The 19,951-nt window shown below is 43.1% G+C and overlaps 1 protein-coding gene across 1 annotated transcript in view; it reads right to left on the minus strand.

Moving 5' to 3' along the window:
- cpvl (carboxypeptidase vitellogenic like) overlaps positions 1–19,951 on the minus strand; it is an 88,510-nt gene that overhangs the window by 24,273 nt on the left and 44,286 nt on the right. The window contains exons 10-12 of the mRNA XM_068002540.1: positions 19,388–19,486; positions 14,913–15,086; positions 4,226–4,408 (exon numbers count right to left, since the gene is read on the minus strand). Coding sequence (XP_067858641.1) covers positions 4,226–4,408; positions 14,913–15,086; positions 19,388–19,486 — 456 coding nt within the window. The remainder of the gene's footprint in view (positions 1–4,225; positions 4,409–14,912; positions 15,087–19,387; positions 19,487–19,951) is intronic.

Below are 19,951 nucleotides of genomic sequence, written 5' to 3' on the forward strand. Positions count from 1 at the left end.
AGGTCAATCAGGTCTGTAAATGACCAGAAGTACCTGTTTAAGTACTTTAAGTGGCACCCCGCTGGCTTTAATTGCCAGTGGGAGTCCCACATGCGGGGGCTGCGCGCGCACATCAGCGTGTCAGTGGGGAACCCGGAAGTGGGCGGGTTGGAGCCAGGATCCAGACCCGCCCCGGGAATCCCGGATTTTCGCAACCCCCCCCCCCCCCCCACACCACGAACGTACCCGATCGCGGGTGTGAAAATCGAGCCCAATGTGTCTAGGCAAGCCCCGTGAGGTCTGAAACTATGGTCATAGTAACTGAAGGAGGTCTCAGGTGGCAGGTTGCATCTCAAGAAATTCCACCTGCACTTTCTCCTTCTCACTCCTGCTCAGTGCTTCAATAAATACACCCTCCTGAAATACGTAACAGCTCCCCCAACCCCAGCCATGAGCTTGAGAAGGCCCCGAATAATTGTTTTTCACCACTTAATCTCTTCCATTATGTGCGACTTTTAGAAAAAAAAATCCAATGGACAGGGGGATGCAGGAGATAAAGATACTGGAAAATGCAATGGTGAGTCTTAAAACCAGTAATTTGAAATTCCACTTACATACACAAAATAAATCAGTGCAGATTACTAAATTTGCATGGAAGTTATGAGCAGGAAAACCCGGATAGCAACCTGGTCAGGACTATAACTGCTAGGCAGCCAGCTACCTATAATAGCAAGTACAATAGTTATTGAAATAGGGTTGAATGATGCAATTAGCATCTGAAATATGATCAGTTAGTGAGACGGATTTTCTCTAACTGCATTTAAGAGCGGCGTACTGATGTGTTTTTACAAATTTTAACCTGGCAGTTGAGAAGCAGTAGAGTTACTGCCAGCTTTATAAATTGTCTTAGTCCCCATCCTCATTGTTAAGGCATTTGTGCCCCACTGTTGAAGAAATTCAGAGACGTGGACTGGCTAATCTAAAAAGCCCCAAGGGAGCAGGACTGCTTACCCATTAAACAACTTTAGTTTTCTGGAGGCGGTGTAGAGAAAAGCAACTGGATGGTGATCCTGTCCTGTCACTACATTTTGTTTTTACTTTTTAGGGTACTTTTCTGATCAAATATGATTGCAGTCTACTCTTCAGTGGAACAGGACTCTGGCTGTGTTCTAACTGCAATTGGTAGTAAAATAACCCACTCTCCCCCATGCAATTCATTCTACTAATGATGGCCAAGAAAAAGTAGTACATGAAAAGCCTAAAATTTTTAGATCAGACAATTAGTGAGTGCATCCAGGAAATTAAGGAAAGGGGAGGGGGAATGGAGCAGATTTGTCTTACAGTAGTGTTAATCAGAAGCTATTGCTATTCATCAATATAAATCAAATCCAATGGCTCTTCAGTCAAATTTATTGGCTTGAAAACCTCCTGCATAGGGACAAGTATAAGAGAAATCTTCTGTTGGTTGGGTCAAAAATATTTAAATATTCTTCAAGTTAATTATTTTATAGACTTCTATAAGATCACCCCTTAACCTCCTACTCTCCCTGGAGAGTAGGAGGTTAAGGGGTGATCTTATAGAAGTCTATAAAATAATGAGGGGCATAGATAAGGTCGATAGTCAAAATCTTTTCCCAAAGGTAGGGGAGTCTATAACGAGGGGGCATAGATTTAAGGTGAGAGGGGAGAGATACAAAAGGGTCCAGAGGGGCAATTTTTTCACTCAAAGGGTGGTGAATGTCTGGAATGAGCTGCCAGAGGCAGTAGTAGAGGCGGGTACAATTTTGTCTTTTAAAAAGCATTTGGACAGTTACATGGGTAAGATGGGTAGAGAGGGATATGGGCCAAGTGCAGGCAATTGGGACTAGCTTAGTGGTATAAACTGGGCGACATGGACATGTTGGGCCGAAGGGCCTGTTTCCATGTTGTAACTTCTATGATTCTATGAATTACAAGCCCCTGGTTATCTGTAGTTTTTCCATTTGAAACACATTTGTTTCAGTTTTGCTTCTTTTGTCCTCATTTGTATGTAGAAAACATGCGTAACAGCGGTTAGTTTAAGAATTAATCAGTATTTCAACTGGCTTATTGCTTCAAACAACTCTTATGAAAGTTGCTGCAGCTGTTGCTTTATAGGACTGGATAGGATGGTGAATGAAAGGGACGTTTATTTTCTTAGTACATTACAGTAACATGTCCATTTCTTAAGTAATGGCCTGATATATTTACAGATTTTTTTAAATCAAGAAAGTTTATTGAATACTGACATATTAATACAGTCCTGGCCAATATTTATCCCTCAACCAACATCACTAAAATAGATTATCTGGTCATTATCACATTGCTATTTGTGGGACCTTGCTGTGCGCAAATTGGCTGCCGCATTTCCTACATTACAACAGTGACTACATTTCAGATGTACTTCACTGGCTGTAAAGCACTTTCGGACGTCCTGAGATTGTGAAAGGCACTATAAAAATGCAAGTCTTTCTTTTAAATATTGAGATGATGATGTTTCATAGCTCAACTCACTATTAAACTCAACACTTTACACGATTTAAAAAGAACTATTTGATGAAATGCTTCATCCAAAACGTAAACTTGTCTTTCTTTTTCAGATGCTGTTTGACCTGCTTTGTATTTTGAGTATTTTTATCTCTGGCATACATGGTTTTTGTTTTCATTGACACTATTTTCTGGATCAGAATTTTTTTTTAAAGTGAATTCATGGGTTGGTGTAATACACTGTGTACTAATCATTAACAACCTGCACTTCAGTTTGTACAGAGTTACTAGTTTTTATATACAGAACACAGGAGATACTCCCTTTACATGTTTTAAAGTTCAATCCAGCCTCCAAGTTGTGGTTTCTTTCCCACACCACTCAATGCCATGCTCTGCACATGTGCAAATCTGCTATCAAAGTGAAAACATAATGGCATCATTCTTCTTGTGGTTTTTAAAAAAATCTCAAACTTCCTCCTTCCTGTCTCACAGCTGTTGCCATCTGGACAAGTTTTGAGGCATCTGTGGGCTTCTGAATTTGCACAAATATAATGAAACAAGATTTCTGAGGGTTGCATAATTTGGGCTATAATTGCTTTAATTTTAATGAAATGCCTCATCTATAAAATACTAAACAAGAAGCTTTAGGGCTCAAGTTATCAAAAGCATTTTAAACAAAGTATGCACAGTGTACAAGAATTAATCCACACGCTTGTCTTGAATTAACCCTCAACCTGTTGAGCAAATTGAAACTTTGCACCATTACATCAAAAATATTCACAACTTACATTCATATTTAAAAATGCATATTCATTTTTGGTTTGACCTATGGTCAATGGTAAATATATATGGACAGCTATAACAAAAGAACCGGAGGTGAGATGAGGACATTTTTTTTATGCAATGAGTTGTAATGATCTGGAATGCACTGCCTGAAAGGGTGGTGGAAACAGATTCAATAATAACTTTCAAAAGGGAGCTGGATAAATACTTGAAGAGGAAACTTTGCAAGGCTATGGGGAAAGGGCAGAGGAGTGGGACTAATTGGATAGCTCTTTTAAAGAGCCAGCATAGGCACGATGGGCCAAATGGACTCCTTCTGTGCTGTATAATTCTAATCATTCTATGATACGTTGCCTTTTAATATCTTTTATGTTGGAATATTTTATCAGTGAAGTTGGGAACAAAACTGAGTCTTTTGCCTGATCAGGTACTGGAATTTCATTTGGGTTACAAACTTCAGCTTTTAATATATTGTAAATACATCTCCACACCTGCTAATTTCCTTTGAAGTATAGTTTTCCAAACTCACTTCACCCTCTTTGACCTGTATAGGCTTCCATCCCTCATGCATTGAGTTCAAAATCTTTGTCCTCATTTGCGAATCCCACCGTGGCCTGATCCCTCCCTACCTTTGCAATCTTCTACTGCCCTACGTGAAAGCAAATCGCTGCATATTGGGTAATTATTAATCCTTCAAGTAAGCAACTCTGCTAATATCAGAGGACAGAAAAGGTACAACTTCCATTTTGTGCAAAACGCTCCACTCATAGGAACTGCTATTAGAACATTGAGAGACAAGACAGTTCTATAAAAACCCAAAATGGTAATACTGATGATCACTGTCTGGATAACTTTCATTAAGTTCAAAACAGTCTGTTATAAGACCACACAATAATTCAGTGCCATGAAATAACCTTTGGGCTCTCAAAGATTTAGTACACCATTGTGATCATAGTACCTGATAAAAATCACCGACTTTTCGGACATAGCCAGCCACTTCAGTGTCACTGGGATTGATGAACCAAAAGTGTCTATCCACATTTTTGAACTCCTCAGCTTTGGACCACGGCACAGTAAGCAGAAAACGTTCGGTTAAAGGAGCTGCTACAATTATATCAAGTTGTCCGCTATACATCAATACCTAAAGGAAGAAAATCCAGAAAAAGAAATATGAATGATATTCACAAATATCTGCTATACTAGAACAGAATAAATGCTGAAGGAACTAGAAGATTAAGGCAGTAAGTTCACATCTTTAAATATAACCAGCCGTTGCCCAGGTTAAAAAGGTTTCATTGCACATTTTTATAACCTGGATCATGACACTTCACCATATGTGTTGCCAGATCATTTGCTAGCCCACCTTCTGCCATGTAAAATATTTAAACGTTCAGCACAACGCATGTAAAATAAGCCAATAAATTGGATGCAATGGCATTTTCTTATGCCTTAGGAAACATTATCTGAAAGATAGAACAATTGCTAAGTGTTCTATACAGAGCCCTCACAGCTGTTGTGTGCATGTTGCAATGTGGAAATAATCAAGTGGTCCCTGAACACAAAGCAGAGACTAAAGTACAGTACGCATTGCAAGCCTGAGAGGCCTAATTAGTCTAGATAACAATCCATGAATTAATTTCAGGAACTGACAAGTTTCCACCCAACTTCACTTTGAGTAAGTTTAGACATTTTAAATAAATACATTTGTTTCTGTGAAACTCTACCATTTGCGACAGAAACTAATTGCTTCCATACAAAGCAAAAGAGAAACAGCAGAGGAAAAGTCACCATACAACACTTCAACATGTTTCCTAGCATCCAGTTTTAAAATGATCAAATTCAGCATTCGGGAACAACAGGACTTGCACTGAAGGCCGCCTTAATTTTTGAGCATGTGTGCAATATATTTTATTTGCTTACTTCACCTATCTGAAATGCCATTAATTTTTGAAAACTTCTCAACTGACTCTCAGGGGTCTTAGGAGTCCATCAGAACAAACAGTATTCCAGAAGTAAGTAAAGATCTGATTGCAGTGATCATCGGACATTTAGATTTGGTACTGTGTCAAACACAAGATCAAAATAACACAAATGCAGATGACTTTAGAACAGCGAGCTTTGGGCTAGGAAAAGAGGTCTAGGGAGAATTAATTGGGAATGTAAAAAAAAACAGGGGAATTTCTTTAAGCAGTATGGAAATTAAGTATAACCTTACAAATAAAAAATTAATAGCAGCGCCACAATGGGTAAATGTGGCCTTCAAAATAACCTAATGGCGAAGCAGAATTTTATGAAAAGATGTAAAACTAAAACAGGTAAGGGTACAGAAAAAGAGCATTAAAGAGGAAGGCGACAACAAGAAAGATAGACTGCAGGCTGCAAAAAGAGGTCCAAGGAATCTTTTAAGCTAAGTAGAAGATAGGCTCAAAAAACAGCCAGCTCCTCTTAGGAAATATTACAGAAGATCAGGAAATAGCAGAAGTGTTTAATGAGTTCATCAAATCAGCTTTACAGAGCTTCAACATTTTCTACAATAGGTTATGTTCTATAGAATGTCCAAACCAAATTCTAAATCTGCCTGGAATAAAACCTACAACCAAGTTAAGCAAATCATGGGGGTCGATTTTAACTCTACCCTCCAGGTAGAAACTGGGTGGGTAGGCAGTTAAAGACGAGCAGGTTACTTATCCGCTCAGATCCCAACCATTTTCAACCGTTTTCAATGTTAACCTGCAAGGTTTTGCAGGCAGATGAAGTACCCACCTAAAGCAGGTGGAAGCCTCAACAGGACCCCGGCGCAATGTGAACCGGGGTTTTCAAACCTTGTTGAACTCTATGTCACCTGTTCTAATATCTCCTTATGTGGCTCGGTGTCAAATTTTGTTTGATCACTCCTGTGAAGCTCCTTGGGACGTTTTACTATGTTAAAGGTGCTAAAGAAGTAACAGAGAAGGTTGTTGAAGGTAGGGCGGTATTTGTTTTTTTATATGGACTTTCAAAAGGCATTTGATAAAGTACCACAAAACAGACTTATTCAGAAAATAGAAGCACACGGTATTAAAAAGATGGTGGTAACTTGGGTACGTAATTGGCTAAGGGATAGGAGGCAGAGAGTAGTGGTGAACGGATGTTTTTCTGACTGGAGAGAAGTATGCAGTGGGGTCCTGTGGAAGTGCATGAAGGGGTACTTGACCATATTAACTCTTTATTAACTCACTTAACTCACGTAATAGGTTTAGCTACAGCACACATAGAAGCACAATTGTGTAATTACGTTTGAGCCTTGGTATGTTGATAATTAAGCCTAGCACAGCCTGGCCTCCCTTGAGATAAGGATGTAGCTGACTACAGAATATAATAAGAATAGAGTTAGTGAACGGCCATGTAGCCTTGAGACTGGCTCCAGCCTTGCTGATAACAAGAAACAGGAATGTAGAGAGAAAGGAGATAACTGACATCTGCTCAGGCCTACGTGTAAGGTAACAAGATGGCTATGGATGTTCGGGGGCAGGCTCACTACTTGATTGACCAACCACCTGAGCCAATAAAGAATGTACGTATACGCCCATATTCTGTAACAGGTGGGCGTTGTCTACTGAATTGTATAAACATGAGCTGTTTCATTGGGCTCGATTTTACCGGCGGGTTTCGTGTGCGTTTCCAGCGGGGGGGCCCCAAAAATCCCGATATCCAGGCACATGACCGGATCGCGCCACGATCCCGCCCACTTCCGGGTTCCCTGATGACGTGCGGGGGTGCGTGCGTAGCACCCGCTGGTGGGAATCCCGCAGGCAATTAAAGCCAGCGGGATGCCACTTGAGTGTATTTATTTTGCTTGTTCAGGTCATTAACTGACCTGATTAAGGGACTGTGTGTGATTTTGGAGAAACATGGGACTGTTTCACACACTGGGGGAAACAGTCCTAGTTGAACTGGACGTGTTGCAGCCGTCAGCCTGTGGCAGCTGCAAAGGTCCATTTGACAGGTGGGGGGGGGGGGGGGGGGGAGACACTCACCCATTGCAGGAGGCCGCTCTGTCACTTGGGACAAAGTGTGGCCTCCACCACCCCCCTCCTGATGGTCAAAGTCACCAACCTACACACTCACCCCGGGGTCCGGAGACATGTGCCTACCTTGCGGACCCCCTCAGATGTACATATTGCGGATGGGGGCCGTCGTAGCTGCAGTCATGACCCCCTCGGAGGGCGAACAGCATCACCAGCCTCGCCATCCACGCCGTCCACCTCTGACACGTGGAGCTCCACAACAGAGTGCTGTGACACATCCACCTATACAGCAGGAGGGAGGGCTACCGCAGAGAGAGACGCGTCGCAGAGGGCACTACCCTCGCCACAGGGTCCACAGACTGAGGCGCAGCTCCCTGGACCTCTCCGAGCAGCAGTGCACACGGAGGCGCAGATTCACTCGGCATGTAGTCGTGGACATCTGCAGCCTCTTTCATGCCGAGCTGCTCCTGGCTGGCCCCAGAACCATCTGCTTACCTGTCGCTGCCAAAGTCACCACTGCCCTCCACAACTTCTCCTCTGCATCCTTCCAGGGTGCAGCCGGGTACACCGCCGATGTCTCTCAGTCATCTGCGCGGAAGAGCCCTGCAAATACACCTGCACCTACTCTGCAGTGACACAATGGGTGGCATCAGTGGTGGGTCCTCATAGTGATACCCAGGAGCGGGCATTATTGCACAAAACAGACAGGATTCGCGGAGACATGGCAGTGGTGGTGCCAATATAATGTGTGATGTGAGTTGTTCTGAAATTCAATATAGGTAACACCCATGACAAACCCTCAAACACCCTTGTGCATCCCCTTCATGCTCACGACACGTTTGCCTTACGCTGCCTACTGCACATATATGATGCATGCCCTGTGGCTGCAGCACAGGTGGTGGCAGGTTGAGTGAGGCTGGCCGTGAGGGAGATGCACGAGAGGGTGCGTATGGGATAGAGCCATGAGATTATATGAGGATTGGGTTGCGTGTTAGTGGCGGGGTGAGTACTCGCGAGGTGAGTAGGCGCAGGTAAGATGAGGATGGGGTTTGAGTGGGTATGAGGGGTGATGTGACAGAGTAGTGTTGGCGGTGCCGAAGGAGATGTGGGGTGGGGGCAGTGTTGTTGCAGACGGAGAGTAGGGGAAAGACTACGTGTTCTCACTGTGGCTGACCTACTGCGGTCATTGGAGCGCCTCCTGCACTGTATGCAGGTGGGCGATATGTTGGTGGTGCAGGTGACCTCCTCTGCCACCTCGAGCCAGGCCTTCTTGGTGGCAGAGGCAGGCCGCGTCCTCCCGCCCGCCGGGTGGAAGAGCTCTGTCCTCCCCCTCCTCCTCACCCCGTCTGGTGATACCTGGGGTGAGGCATCATTAAACTGGGAGCAGCCTTCCCCCTGGGCTGCTCCATGCTGTAATGTGTTCTATTGGTTGCAGCATCTGTCAGTGGAGGACTGCCCCTTTAACTAGAGAGCCTCCAGCTGACAGATCGTACTGCGCATGCGCAGCCCGCCCGATGCGCAGACCAGCAGTGCGGAGCCCGGAGGAGCAGGTAATTGGATCCAATTAGTGTGTTGCCTGCTACGATCGCGCGGGCAACCCACTAATTTCACCGAGCGTGTTGACCACGGTCCCGAAACCCAACCCACCAGAAACCCGCAGGCCTGGTAAAATCGAGCCCATTGACTCAGCGAAGTTGTACCCTCAACCATTGTTTGAGGTGCTCTTCCACTTGTATACAAGTTGGGGTTCAATAAAGTTTCTCTTTGTACTACTTTGTTTGGGTGTTAATGCATTTGTATAGTGTTAAGTTTCGACAGTCCCCCAGGGGTCGGTATTAGAATCATAGAATCATAGAAGTTTACAACATGGAAACAGGCCCTTCGGCCCAACATGTCCATGTCGCCCAGTTTATAACACTAAGCTAGTCCCAATTGCCTGCACTCGGCCCATATCCCTCTATACCAATCTTACCCATGTTACTGTCCAAATGCTTTTTAAAAGACAAAATTGTACCCACCTCTACTACTGCCTCTGGCAGCTCGTTCCAGACACTCACCACCCTTTGAGTGAAAAAATTGCCCCTCTGGACCCTTTTGTATCTCTCCCCTCTCACCTTAAATCTATGCCCCCTCGTTATAGACTCCCCTATCATTGGGAAAAGATTTTGACTATCTACCTTATCTATGCCCCTCATTATTTTATAGACTTCTATAAGATCACCCCTAAACCTCCTACTCTCCAGGGAAAAAAGTCTCAGTCTATCCAACCTCTCCCTATAAGTCAAACCATCAAGTCCCGGTAGCATCCTAGTAAATCTTTTCTGCACTCTTTCTAGTTTAATAATATCCTTTCTATAATAGGGTGACCAGAACTGTACACAGTACTCCAAGTGTGGCCTTACTAATGTCTTGTACAACTTCAATAAGACATCCCAACTCCTGTATTCAATGTTCTGACCAATGAAACCAAGCATGCTGAATGCCTTCTTCACCAACCTATCCACCTGTGACTCCACTTTCAAGGAGCTATGAACCTGTACTCCTAGATCTCTTTGTTCTATAACTCTCCCCAACGCCCTACCATTAACGGAGTAGGTCCAGGCCCGATTCGATCTACCAAAATGCATCACCTCACATTTATCTAAATTAAACTCCATCTGCCATTCATCGGCCCACTGGCCCAATTTATCAAGATCCCGTTGCAATCCTAGATAACCTTCTTCACTGTTCACAATGCCACCAATCTTGGTGTCATCTGCAAACTTACTAACCATGCCTCCTAAATTCTCATCCAAATCATTAATATAAATAACAAATAAAAGCGGACCCAGCACCGATCCCTGAGGCACACCGCTGGTCACAGGCCTCCAGTTTGAAACACAACCCTCTACAACCACCCTCTGTCTTCTGTCGTCAATCCAATTTTGTATCCAATTGGCTACCTCACCTTGGATCCCGTGAGATTTAACCTTATGTAACAACCTACCATGCGGTACCTTGTCAAAGGCTTTGCTAAAGTCCATGTAGACCACGTCTACTGCACTGCCCTCATCTATCTTCTTGGTTACCCCTTCAAAAAACTCAATCAAATTCGTGAGACATGATTTTCCTCTCACAAAACCATGCTGACTGTTCCTAATCAGTCCCTGCCTCTCCAAATGCCTGTAGATCCTGTCTCTCAGAATACCCTCTAACAACTTACCCACTACAGATGTCAGGCTCACCGGTCTGTAGTTCCCAGGCTTTTCCCTGCCTCCCTTCTTAAACAAAGGCACAACATTTGCTACCCTCCAATCTTCAGGCACCTCACCTGTAGCTGTCGATGATTCATATATCTCTGCTAGGGGACCCGCAATTTCCTCCCTAACCTCCCATAACGTCCTGGGATACATTTCATCAGGTCCCGGAGATTTATCTACCTTGATGCGCGTTAAGAATTCCAGCACCTCCCTCTCTGTAATATGTACACTCCTCAAGACATCACTATTTATTTCCCCAAGTTCCCTAACATCCATGCATTTCTCAACCGTAAATACCGATGTGAAATATTCATTTAGGATCTCACCCATCTCTTGTGGTTCCACACATAGATGACCTTGTTGATCCTTAAGAGGCCCTACTCTCTCCCTAGTTACTCTTTTGCCCTTTATGTATTTGTAGAAGCTCTTTGGATTCTCCTTTGCCTTATCTGCCAAAGCAATCTCATGTCCCCTTTTTGCCCTCCTGATTTCTCTCTTAACTCTACTCCGGCAATCTCTATACTCTTCAAGGGATCCACTTGATCCCAGCTGCCTATGCATGTCATATGCCTCCTTCTTCTTTATGACTTGGGCCTCAATCTCCCGAGTCATCCAAGGTTCCCTACTTCTACCAGCCTTGCCCTTCACTTTATAAGGAATGTGCTTACCTTGAACCCTGGTTAACACACTTTTGAAAGCCTCCCACTTACCAGACGTCCCTTTGCCTGCCAACAGACTCTCCCAATCAACTTCTGAAAGTTCCTGTCTCATACCATCAAAATTGGCCTTTCCCCAATTTAGAATTTTAACTTTTGGGCCAGACCTATCATTCTCCATAGCTGTCTTAAAACTAATGGAATTATGATCACTGGTCCCAAAGTGATCCCTCACTAACACTTCTGTCACCTGCCCTTCCTTATTTCCCAAGAGGAGGTCAAGTTTTGCCCCCTCTCTAGTCGGGCCATCCACATACTGAATGAGAAATTCCTCCTGAATACACTCAACAAATTTCTCCCCATCCAAGCCCCTAATGCTATGGCTGTCCCAGTCAATGTTGGGAAAGTTAAAGTCCCCTATTATTACCACCCTATTTTTCTTGCAGCTGTCTGTAATATCCTTACAAATTTTCTCCTCAATTTCCCGTTGACTATTTGGGGGTCTGTAGTACAATCCTATCAAAGTGATCTCTCCCTTCTTATTTTTCAGTTCTACCCATAGACTCAGTGGGCGAACCCTCGGATATATCCCCTCTCACTACTGCCGTGATGTTCTCCCTAATCAAGAACGCAACTCCCCCTCCTCTCTTACCTCCTGCGCTATCTTTCCTATAGCATCTGTACCCTGGAACATTGAGCTGCCAGTCCTGCCCCTCCCTTATCCATGTTTCAGTAATAGCTATAACATCCCAGTCCCATGTACCCATCCATGCCCTGAGTTCATCTGCCTTGCCCATCAGACTTCTTGCATTGAAATAAATGCAGTTTAATCTAGACTTCCCTTGGTCTTTGCCCTGCTTTCTCAGACCATCTGACCGGTCATGTTTTGTACACTCTCCCTTACTGCCTTTTGTTTCTGTCACCACTTTACTTCCCACTGACTTCCTGCATCGGTTCCCATCCCCCTGCCACATTAGTTTAAACCCTCCCCAACAGCACTGGCAAACACTCCCCCTAGGTCATTGGTTCCAGTCCTGCCCAGATGCGGACCGTCCAATTTGTACTGGTCCCACCTCCCCCAGAACCGGTTCCAATGGCCCAGGAATTTGAATCCCTCCCTCTTGCACCATCTCTCAAGCCACGTATTCATCCTAGCTATCCTGTCATTCCTACTCTGACTATCCCGTGGCACTGGTGGCAATCCTGAGATTACTACCTTTGAGGTCCTACTTTTTAGTTTAACTCCTAACTCCCTAAATTCAGCTTGTAGGACCTCATCCCGTTATTTACCTATACCGTTGGTACCTATATGTACCACGACAACTGGCTGTTCACCCTCCCCCTCCAGAATGTCCTGCAGCCGCTCCGAGACATCCCTGACCCTTGCACCAGGGAGGCAACATACCGTCCTGGAGTCTCGGTTGCGTCCGCAGAAACGCCTGTCTATTCCCCTTACAATCGAGTCCCCCATCACTATAGCTCTGCCACTCTTTTTCATGCCCTCCTGTGCAGCAGAGCCAGCCACGGTGCCATGAACCTGGCCGCTGCCACCTTCCCCTGGTGAGCCATCTCCCACAACAGTATACCTGTTTTGGGGGGAGATGATCGCAGGGGACCACTGCACTGCCTTCCTACTCTTCCTCTGTCTGTTGCTTCTATACTTGGCTTTGTAAATAAGGGCATTGAATACAAAAGCAAGGAAGTCATGCTGAACCTTTACGAATCACTGGTTATGCCTCAGCTGGAGTATTATGTACAATTCTGGGCACCTCACTTTGAAGAGGAGGTTTACCAGGGATGAGGGATTTCAGTTATGTGGCGAGATTGCAGCAGCTGGGATTGTTCTCCTTAGAGCAGAGAAGCATTAGGGGAGACCTATTAGAGGTATTCAAAATTATGAGGGGTCTTGATAGAGCAAATAGGGAGAAACTGTTTCCTCTGGCAAGTGGGATGGTAACCACAGGTCATAGATTTAAAATAATTGGCAAAAGAACTCGAGGGGAAATAAGGAGAATTTTTTTCACAGACGGTTGTTAAGATCCAGAACGCACTACCTGAAAGAGTGGTGAAAGCAGATTCCATAGGAACTTTCAAAAGGCAATTGGACATGTACTTGAAGAAGACTAATTTGCAGGTTATGGGGAAAAAGTTGGGAAGTGGGATTAAATTGGATAGCTCTTTTACAGGCACAATAGGCTGAATGGCCTCCTTCTGTGCTGTAAGATTCTATGATTTGCAATTTATAATATGCAAGTTGTTGTTGTTGTACCCATATTCATGGCCACCCACTCAACCTAGTCATTTCCCAGGGCCTCTCAAGTCTTGTGGTCTTGATTACTAACAATGCCATATTTGACCACTTCCTTGTATTCCTCATCACTCACTTACCCCTACCCTTTTCCAACTCCACTGGTTTGTGTCCGGCTCCAGAAAAAACTGTACCCCCAAGTTACTTACAACTGCACTATTAAACTCTCAACTGCCTAGACAGTCATTACGATACTTTTGCAGCCGTTGATTAGCTCAACCACTCCCTCATCTCCATGTCTGATGCTCTTGTCTCCAGCAAAACCATCACTGTCTCCCATCCTGGCCATTACTCCTGGTATGGCCTTCATCTTCGCTCCCTTAAGTCCAAGAGGCGCAGATTGAACGTAACTGGCCTAACTATCCATCACAAGATCTGGTTGGACCACATCAAGCTCTCCTGGACCTCACTTTCCTCTGCTAAAATCACCCACTATCCTAGGAACATCCCGGAGAGCTAAGTTAACTGCTAGCTTTTTTTCTCCAATACCAGCCACCTTTTTAAACACCTCTCCCCAACCCCTCAATCCTCACCTCCAACAAGTGCGAGAAGCTCATCACTTCTTTGTTTCCAAGATGGAATCAGCCTGTTCAACTACCTCTACTGCTTTCCTCCATTCCCCTTGCTCAATAAGCCAAATATCCCCTCAGATCCCCCTCCAGCCTACCCCTGATCCCTATCTGTTTCTCCCTCTAGTTCTTCTTGCATCCACCCTCTCTAAGCTCATTTCATCCATGAGACCTACATCCTGCTCAGTCAACATCAATCCCACTAAACTATTGACCACCCAACTTTCCTTCCTGGCCCCCAAGCTAGGTAACATTTTTAATGGTTCCCCCTCCTCTAGTACTGTCCACCTGCTTTTAAAACTGCCTCCCAGTTCCCCTTCACCTCAAATTTAAAATTCTCATCTTTGTGTTTATATCGCTCCACAGAATCATCCTTACTTATCTCTGTAAACTCCTCCATTGCTACACCTCATCTATGATTCTCTGACTCCTTCCCCTTCCCTTTGCCCCACCGTGGGCAACCATGGCTTCTGCTGGCAATCCCATGCTCTGGAATTCCCTCCCTAAACGACTCCTCTTTTCCATCTCCCTCTCCCTCTCCTCCTTTAAGGCTCACCTGAAAACCCATCTCATTGACCAATCTTTTAATCATCCCTTCTAATATATCCTTCTTTGGCTCAGTAGCCATTTTGTTCATTACACCTCTGTGAAGCACTTTGGAACGTTCGCATATGTGCAAAATAAATGCAAGTTATTGTTGTTGTTCTTGTTTTATGTTCCACCACTCTATTGTGTTCTACAATTTAACCTAAACATGGAGACTATACTCACAAAGAACAATTTCTGTAAATCTGAAATAAATATACCAAAATTTATATTTTGATAATTTGTTGTACTGACCACATTTGTACAGAAGTGACTCTTACCCTGTAATTATTCATCAACATGGCTACCCATGGCTTCACTGATTGCATAATATCCTCCAACAGATGTTTCTCCACTTCTGATCCATCATGGAAGGCCAGATTTCCCACATGAATAGAGCTCCTCACTTCTGGCTGTGATAAATAGGTACCAAAGTAATTTTGATCCACTGGCTCCTGTTAAAAATAAATCCATGGATAACATCAAGTAACATCATGGACATGGAAGTTTTAAAAATCCTATAAGGTACAAAATTATTTATAATATGAATTGCATCGCATCACATAAGATTAGTTCAAAAGTATGGATTAAGCAGATCAAAATCTTCACTTTGAATACTCTCTATCCTGAAGGGATAATTGTTAGAAATTCCCAATTAACAAAATTTAAGAAAATAACCTCTGCAGCTAAGTGTACTCCCCCCCACCCCCACATCCCGTGGCCTCTAACTCTGTTCTACCTTCCATATTCCCCCCCACTCATCTCTACCTTCCATCTTCCCCCCACTCATCTCTACCTTCTCCTTTTGACCTCTTCTGGCCTCCCTTGTCACAATCGTCCCTTTGCCCTGGCCCATTTATCCACACCTTCTAACCCCATTTGATTTGAAGACTGCACTTGGCTTTGACTGCCCATGTGCAGCCCCAAGGGAAATCGATTAGTAATCACAGAAAGTACACAAGGTAAAAAGAATTTGACTTGAACATCTGACTAGCAACAGAAAATCATTTGTGCAAGATCATCCAAACACAATTTCTTGCAGTAATACTAAGTGCAATGTCTCCACCTGTCAACATTACTTTTGCTCAGACATTACGGCATTTATGTGGCCTCATTCCTTCATATTCCCTGTAATTTTTATTGTAAATGACACAGGAATGCATTGTGAACAGCATGCAAATCTTACAGGGCAGAAATACCAATTTGTAACGTGCTATTCACCAATGATATATAGTGCCATGTCTGGTTCTGGAGTAGACTGTGTACATCATCCTTTACGTTACATAATAGCACTAGTGACACCTATAATTTTGTGTCGACAGATTCATTAATTCCAATCCATTAACCTCCTCCCACAACTAATAGTTTTTAACAATTGTGGAATTCACAATTTGGGTCAGATTAAAGCTACACCTTTGAATGCTTGCTTTTCATCTGCTACTCCCATCCACTAAAACAGTTCAAAATTACACAATTAAAATCTAGCAAAATTAGTTATGTCATGCTCCCATAATCCTTACATATCAAAATGGAATCTGAAGGCTTCAGACAAGACTGGAAGGATCCTTATGAAGGAGCCTGATTGGCAGTCAGAAATTTTTCAAGCAGGAAGTCCTACATACCAGATTTTTTGACTCTTGATGGAGGTAGGGAAGAACTGGATAACAGAGGGCCTGTTTTGTACTTTAGAGGACAATGGGTTACCATTTTAGGATCACATATGTTCTTTATTTGTACTGCACTGCAATTCGCAGAACTGGCATTTGACATATATAAAAAAAATTACAAGCTGCTGTACGTTATCAGCTTTAGCACCCAATTATTCCTACTTCAGCTATTTGTGAATCATGCCTAGTAATGCGCCATGTTATATTTTATTAAATTCAGATATTTGACCCACCAAGATCTATCTATTCAGGCAGCAAACCAAACACCACAACATAATTTACAAATGTGGCAGAAAAATAAAATAATTTTAACAAAAACTGAAGCAAAGGTTTGATTAAAATGAAGCTTTCAAACTACCATAAGATGTACTTTCTGTAAGTATGACCCAAAAACATCAGAAACAGAGCTGGCATAAAACTATGGAATCAGGTCATAGGTTTCAGCTTTCAATTCCATGGCTATGAATTAGTAGGATTTAAGTGTAATAATCTTACTGAAGGATTGTTAAATTGGAAGTGTTATGTTGGCAGTTTGCTAAGTGTAATATGTTATGTATATCAATATGTGCCCCAAGGTTTCCACCCATTATTCACCAAACACTTCTCGGTTTCTGGTCTTCAGAGGATGGAAATCAAACACATCCCAAGATGGTAAAGAAAAAGGAATTAGAGGGAAAGGTGTCATGGTATTTCGACAAACTTTGTCACCTAATTGCGGGAAGGATATTATTGCTCTTAAGAGAGGACCAGTTAAGTTGATTCCAAGAATTTTTTTTTCCAGTGTGCTTAGCATCTACTTTTACAGGCACATTGGTAGAGAGCCAAGCAGAGTTTGCCTGCCAACCTTTTCAGCCTGGGATTGGGATCTAGAGAAGGGGGAAAGTACAAAGGTATATAATCCTTTCCTGCTAGAGTTATTTCCACAGTATGTTCTCAATTTCTACTGCAGTGAATAAATATTAGGGATAGAGCTAGTCACTGGTCAAGAACTGCTAATCTCCTCTACACATTAACTGTGACAGCCAAGCATTTTGTGCACCATATTGGCCTGTACAGCTTAAAATGCAACATGAAAATCGTTTTATTACTAATGCACAAGGTGCTTGCTAGACTATGTGTGGAGTAATCATTGGAAAGATATTATTGTCACAGAGAGGGTAAAGAGATGACCAAACAAGAGAATTCCGGGTATCAGGAAAGGTAAAGAAAGTTGGGCTTGTTCTCTTTGGAAAAGAGGAGACTTTGAGGTTTAAGTTATCAGAATTATGAAGGAACATAGAAATATATAAGGACCAGAAAAGACCATTTTGGTCCATTTGGCCAGCCTCAGAATTCAAAAACTGAATATACAGTTGATCTGGGCAATTTGTTCAAAACAGCAGAGTACAAAGAGCAGGGAACACAAGTTGAAAAATTAGGAAGTTAGAAGTAAGAAGGGAAATCAGGTGAGATGTTTTAAAATATAAAAGAATAATAGATTTGTGGAATAAGTTACCAGGGAAGGCCAATGAAATGAACATAAATGGGCTCAAGTGGCAACTAGATGTATTTCTCCAGAGCAATATGGTGAGAAAACAAATGGGATTGAAAGTCAATCTGAAAGGGACAGGTTTGGGTAATTGTTCTGATATGGTGTTTGATACCGTCAACCAGACCTACTTCATCCTACCATGCATTTCCCACTCCTATCTGTCCCACTACGGTCAGCACATCCCCAGCAATGGCTTCTCTTCCCACTCCCATATAGCCGGTTCCAGAATCTACCAAGGAACAATAATTGGCTCCTCCTCTTCTTCATCTATGTGCTACCTCTTGGGACATTATCCACCAGCGCTGACCAGTTTCCAAATGTACGCTAACGATACCCAGCTCTACTTCTCCACCCCATGACTACCTCTGTGCTGTTAGATTGCCCGACAGATGTTAAAAAATGGATGAGTCAAAACTTCCCTCCAACTGAACAATGGAATGACTAAAGGCATCTTTTTTGGGCCAGGCCAAAAATTCTGCTCCTTTTCCACTGACTCAATGTTCCTCCCTTGCCACACGCTCAGGCTGAATCAGGCCATGTGAAATGTTTATATCCAATTCAACCCAATGCTGAGCTTCAAACCTTACATCCTACCCATCACCAAGGCCACTTACCTCCACCTCCACGCCATCATCCATGCTATCCCAAAACTTTTCTCCACACGTTTGTTACCTCTAGATTCCTTGCCAGCATCCCATCCTCAACAAACTTCGACTTGTTCAAAACTCAGCCATCCACATCCTCTCCTGCTATACGTCTAGTTGTCCATTACTCCTGCCCTCAATGATCTACATTTGTTCTTTATCCTCCAATGCACTGAATTTAAAATTCTCAGTCCCCATCCTCAAATCTCTCCATGACCTCATCACACCCTGCTTCTGCAACCTCTTCCAGCCTGATCTCCCCTCCCACACTCCTTACTCCTCCAATTCTGGCCTTGTGCACATCGCCCCCATCTTTCACCCCACAACTGGTGGCTGATCACCCGTCCAATTCAGCCCTACATGCTGGGACTCTCTCTAAATGCCTCCACCTCTCTCCCCACATTCAAAAAACTTCTTAAAACCCATCTTGTCCCACCCACATAAAGGGCCTTTGGATGTTTCTATGTTAAAGGGCTAAAGAAATGCAAGTTACCATTGCAGAAACTGCACCCATCCCAAATATAGGTGAGCTTGACACTAAGGAATAACTATGTATGGAACTTTTCTCATGGAACTGGATCCATATCATAATCAAGGTAAGAAGTAGTTTACACCAGAGCCTTATAATAAAGGTGGAGTGGACAATAGGTTCTATATACTGCAATAGGTTTCATGGCCTACAGAAATTGGTTTTACTATTTTTGCTGGGTTAGTTGATTTTCACACAATACATTTTCTGATTTATGAATGGTCATACTTTGGAGATGTTTTACTGAAGTGACCTGTGTTGTGCCACAATACTACCCTGTTGCAAGATGCCATCAGGTAAAATTTTTGAATTCCTCTATTAAAATGCAAAAGACAGGCTACAATTCACCAAGTTGGTAAGAATGCTTTAAATTCCACTCACTCACCGAGCACTGCAGAAAATTGTAGTAGTTGGTACACCCTGTGACATTCTTGTAGAAGGATGGGTATTCTATCGTGTCACCATTCAACAAAGTATCAAATACCTAAATGAAAGTAATAAATGCAGAAAACATGAAATAGGAAAATATGAAAAATTCTCACTTCTGTATATCAACATCCGTTACTTATTTCTAAATAGAACTGAAAAATGTTTATCAAATACATTGAGACTAGATTTTCTAAAACATGATAGCAGGATCTTACAGAAGTAAAAAAAAGTCACATTGCGCCCAGGTGGCTCAGTGAATAAATGCATCATGTGGTGTAGAAGAAGTGAGCCATACCAAACCAGAAGGTCCCAAGATTGACCACTGGTCCATGATGAGTTAGCTGGTCTCAGGCTAGAAAAGGAGGATGGAGAAAGATACAAGTGACCCCTGTGTGTCAGGCTAAGTCAAAAAAGCTAGTCAGGGTTCCCACTCCTGAGCTTTATCCAATGATCCTCGCCAGAAATTGTGTGGATGATGGCTGAGAACAGGTTCAGGCTACATCTGATACTTTGACATTTT

This window comes from Heptranchias perlo, chromosome 2 (assembly GCF_035084215.1).
Source record: "Heptranchias perlo isolate sHepPer1 chromosome 2, sHepPer1.hap1, whole genome shotgun sequence".
Taxonomy (NCBI): Eukaryota; Metazoa; Chordata; class Chondrichthyes; order Hexanchiformes; family Hexanchidae; genus Heptranchias; species Heptranchias perlo.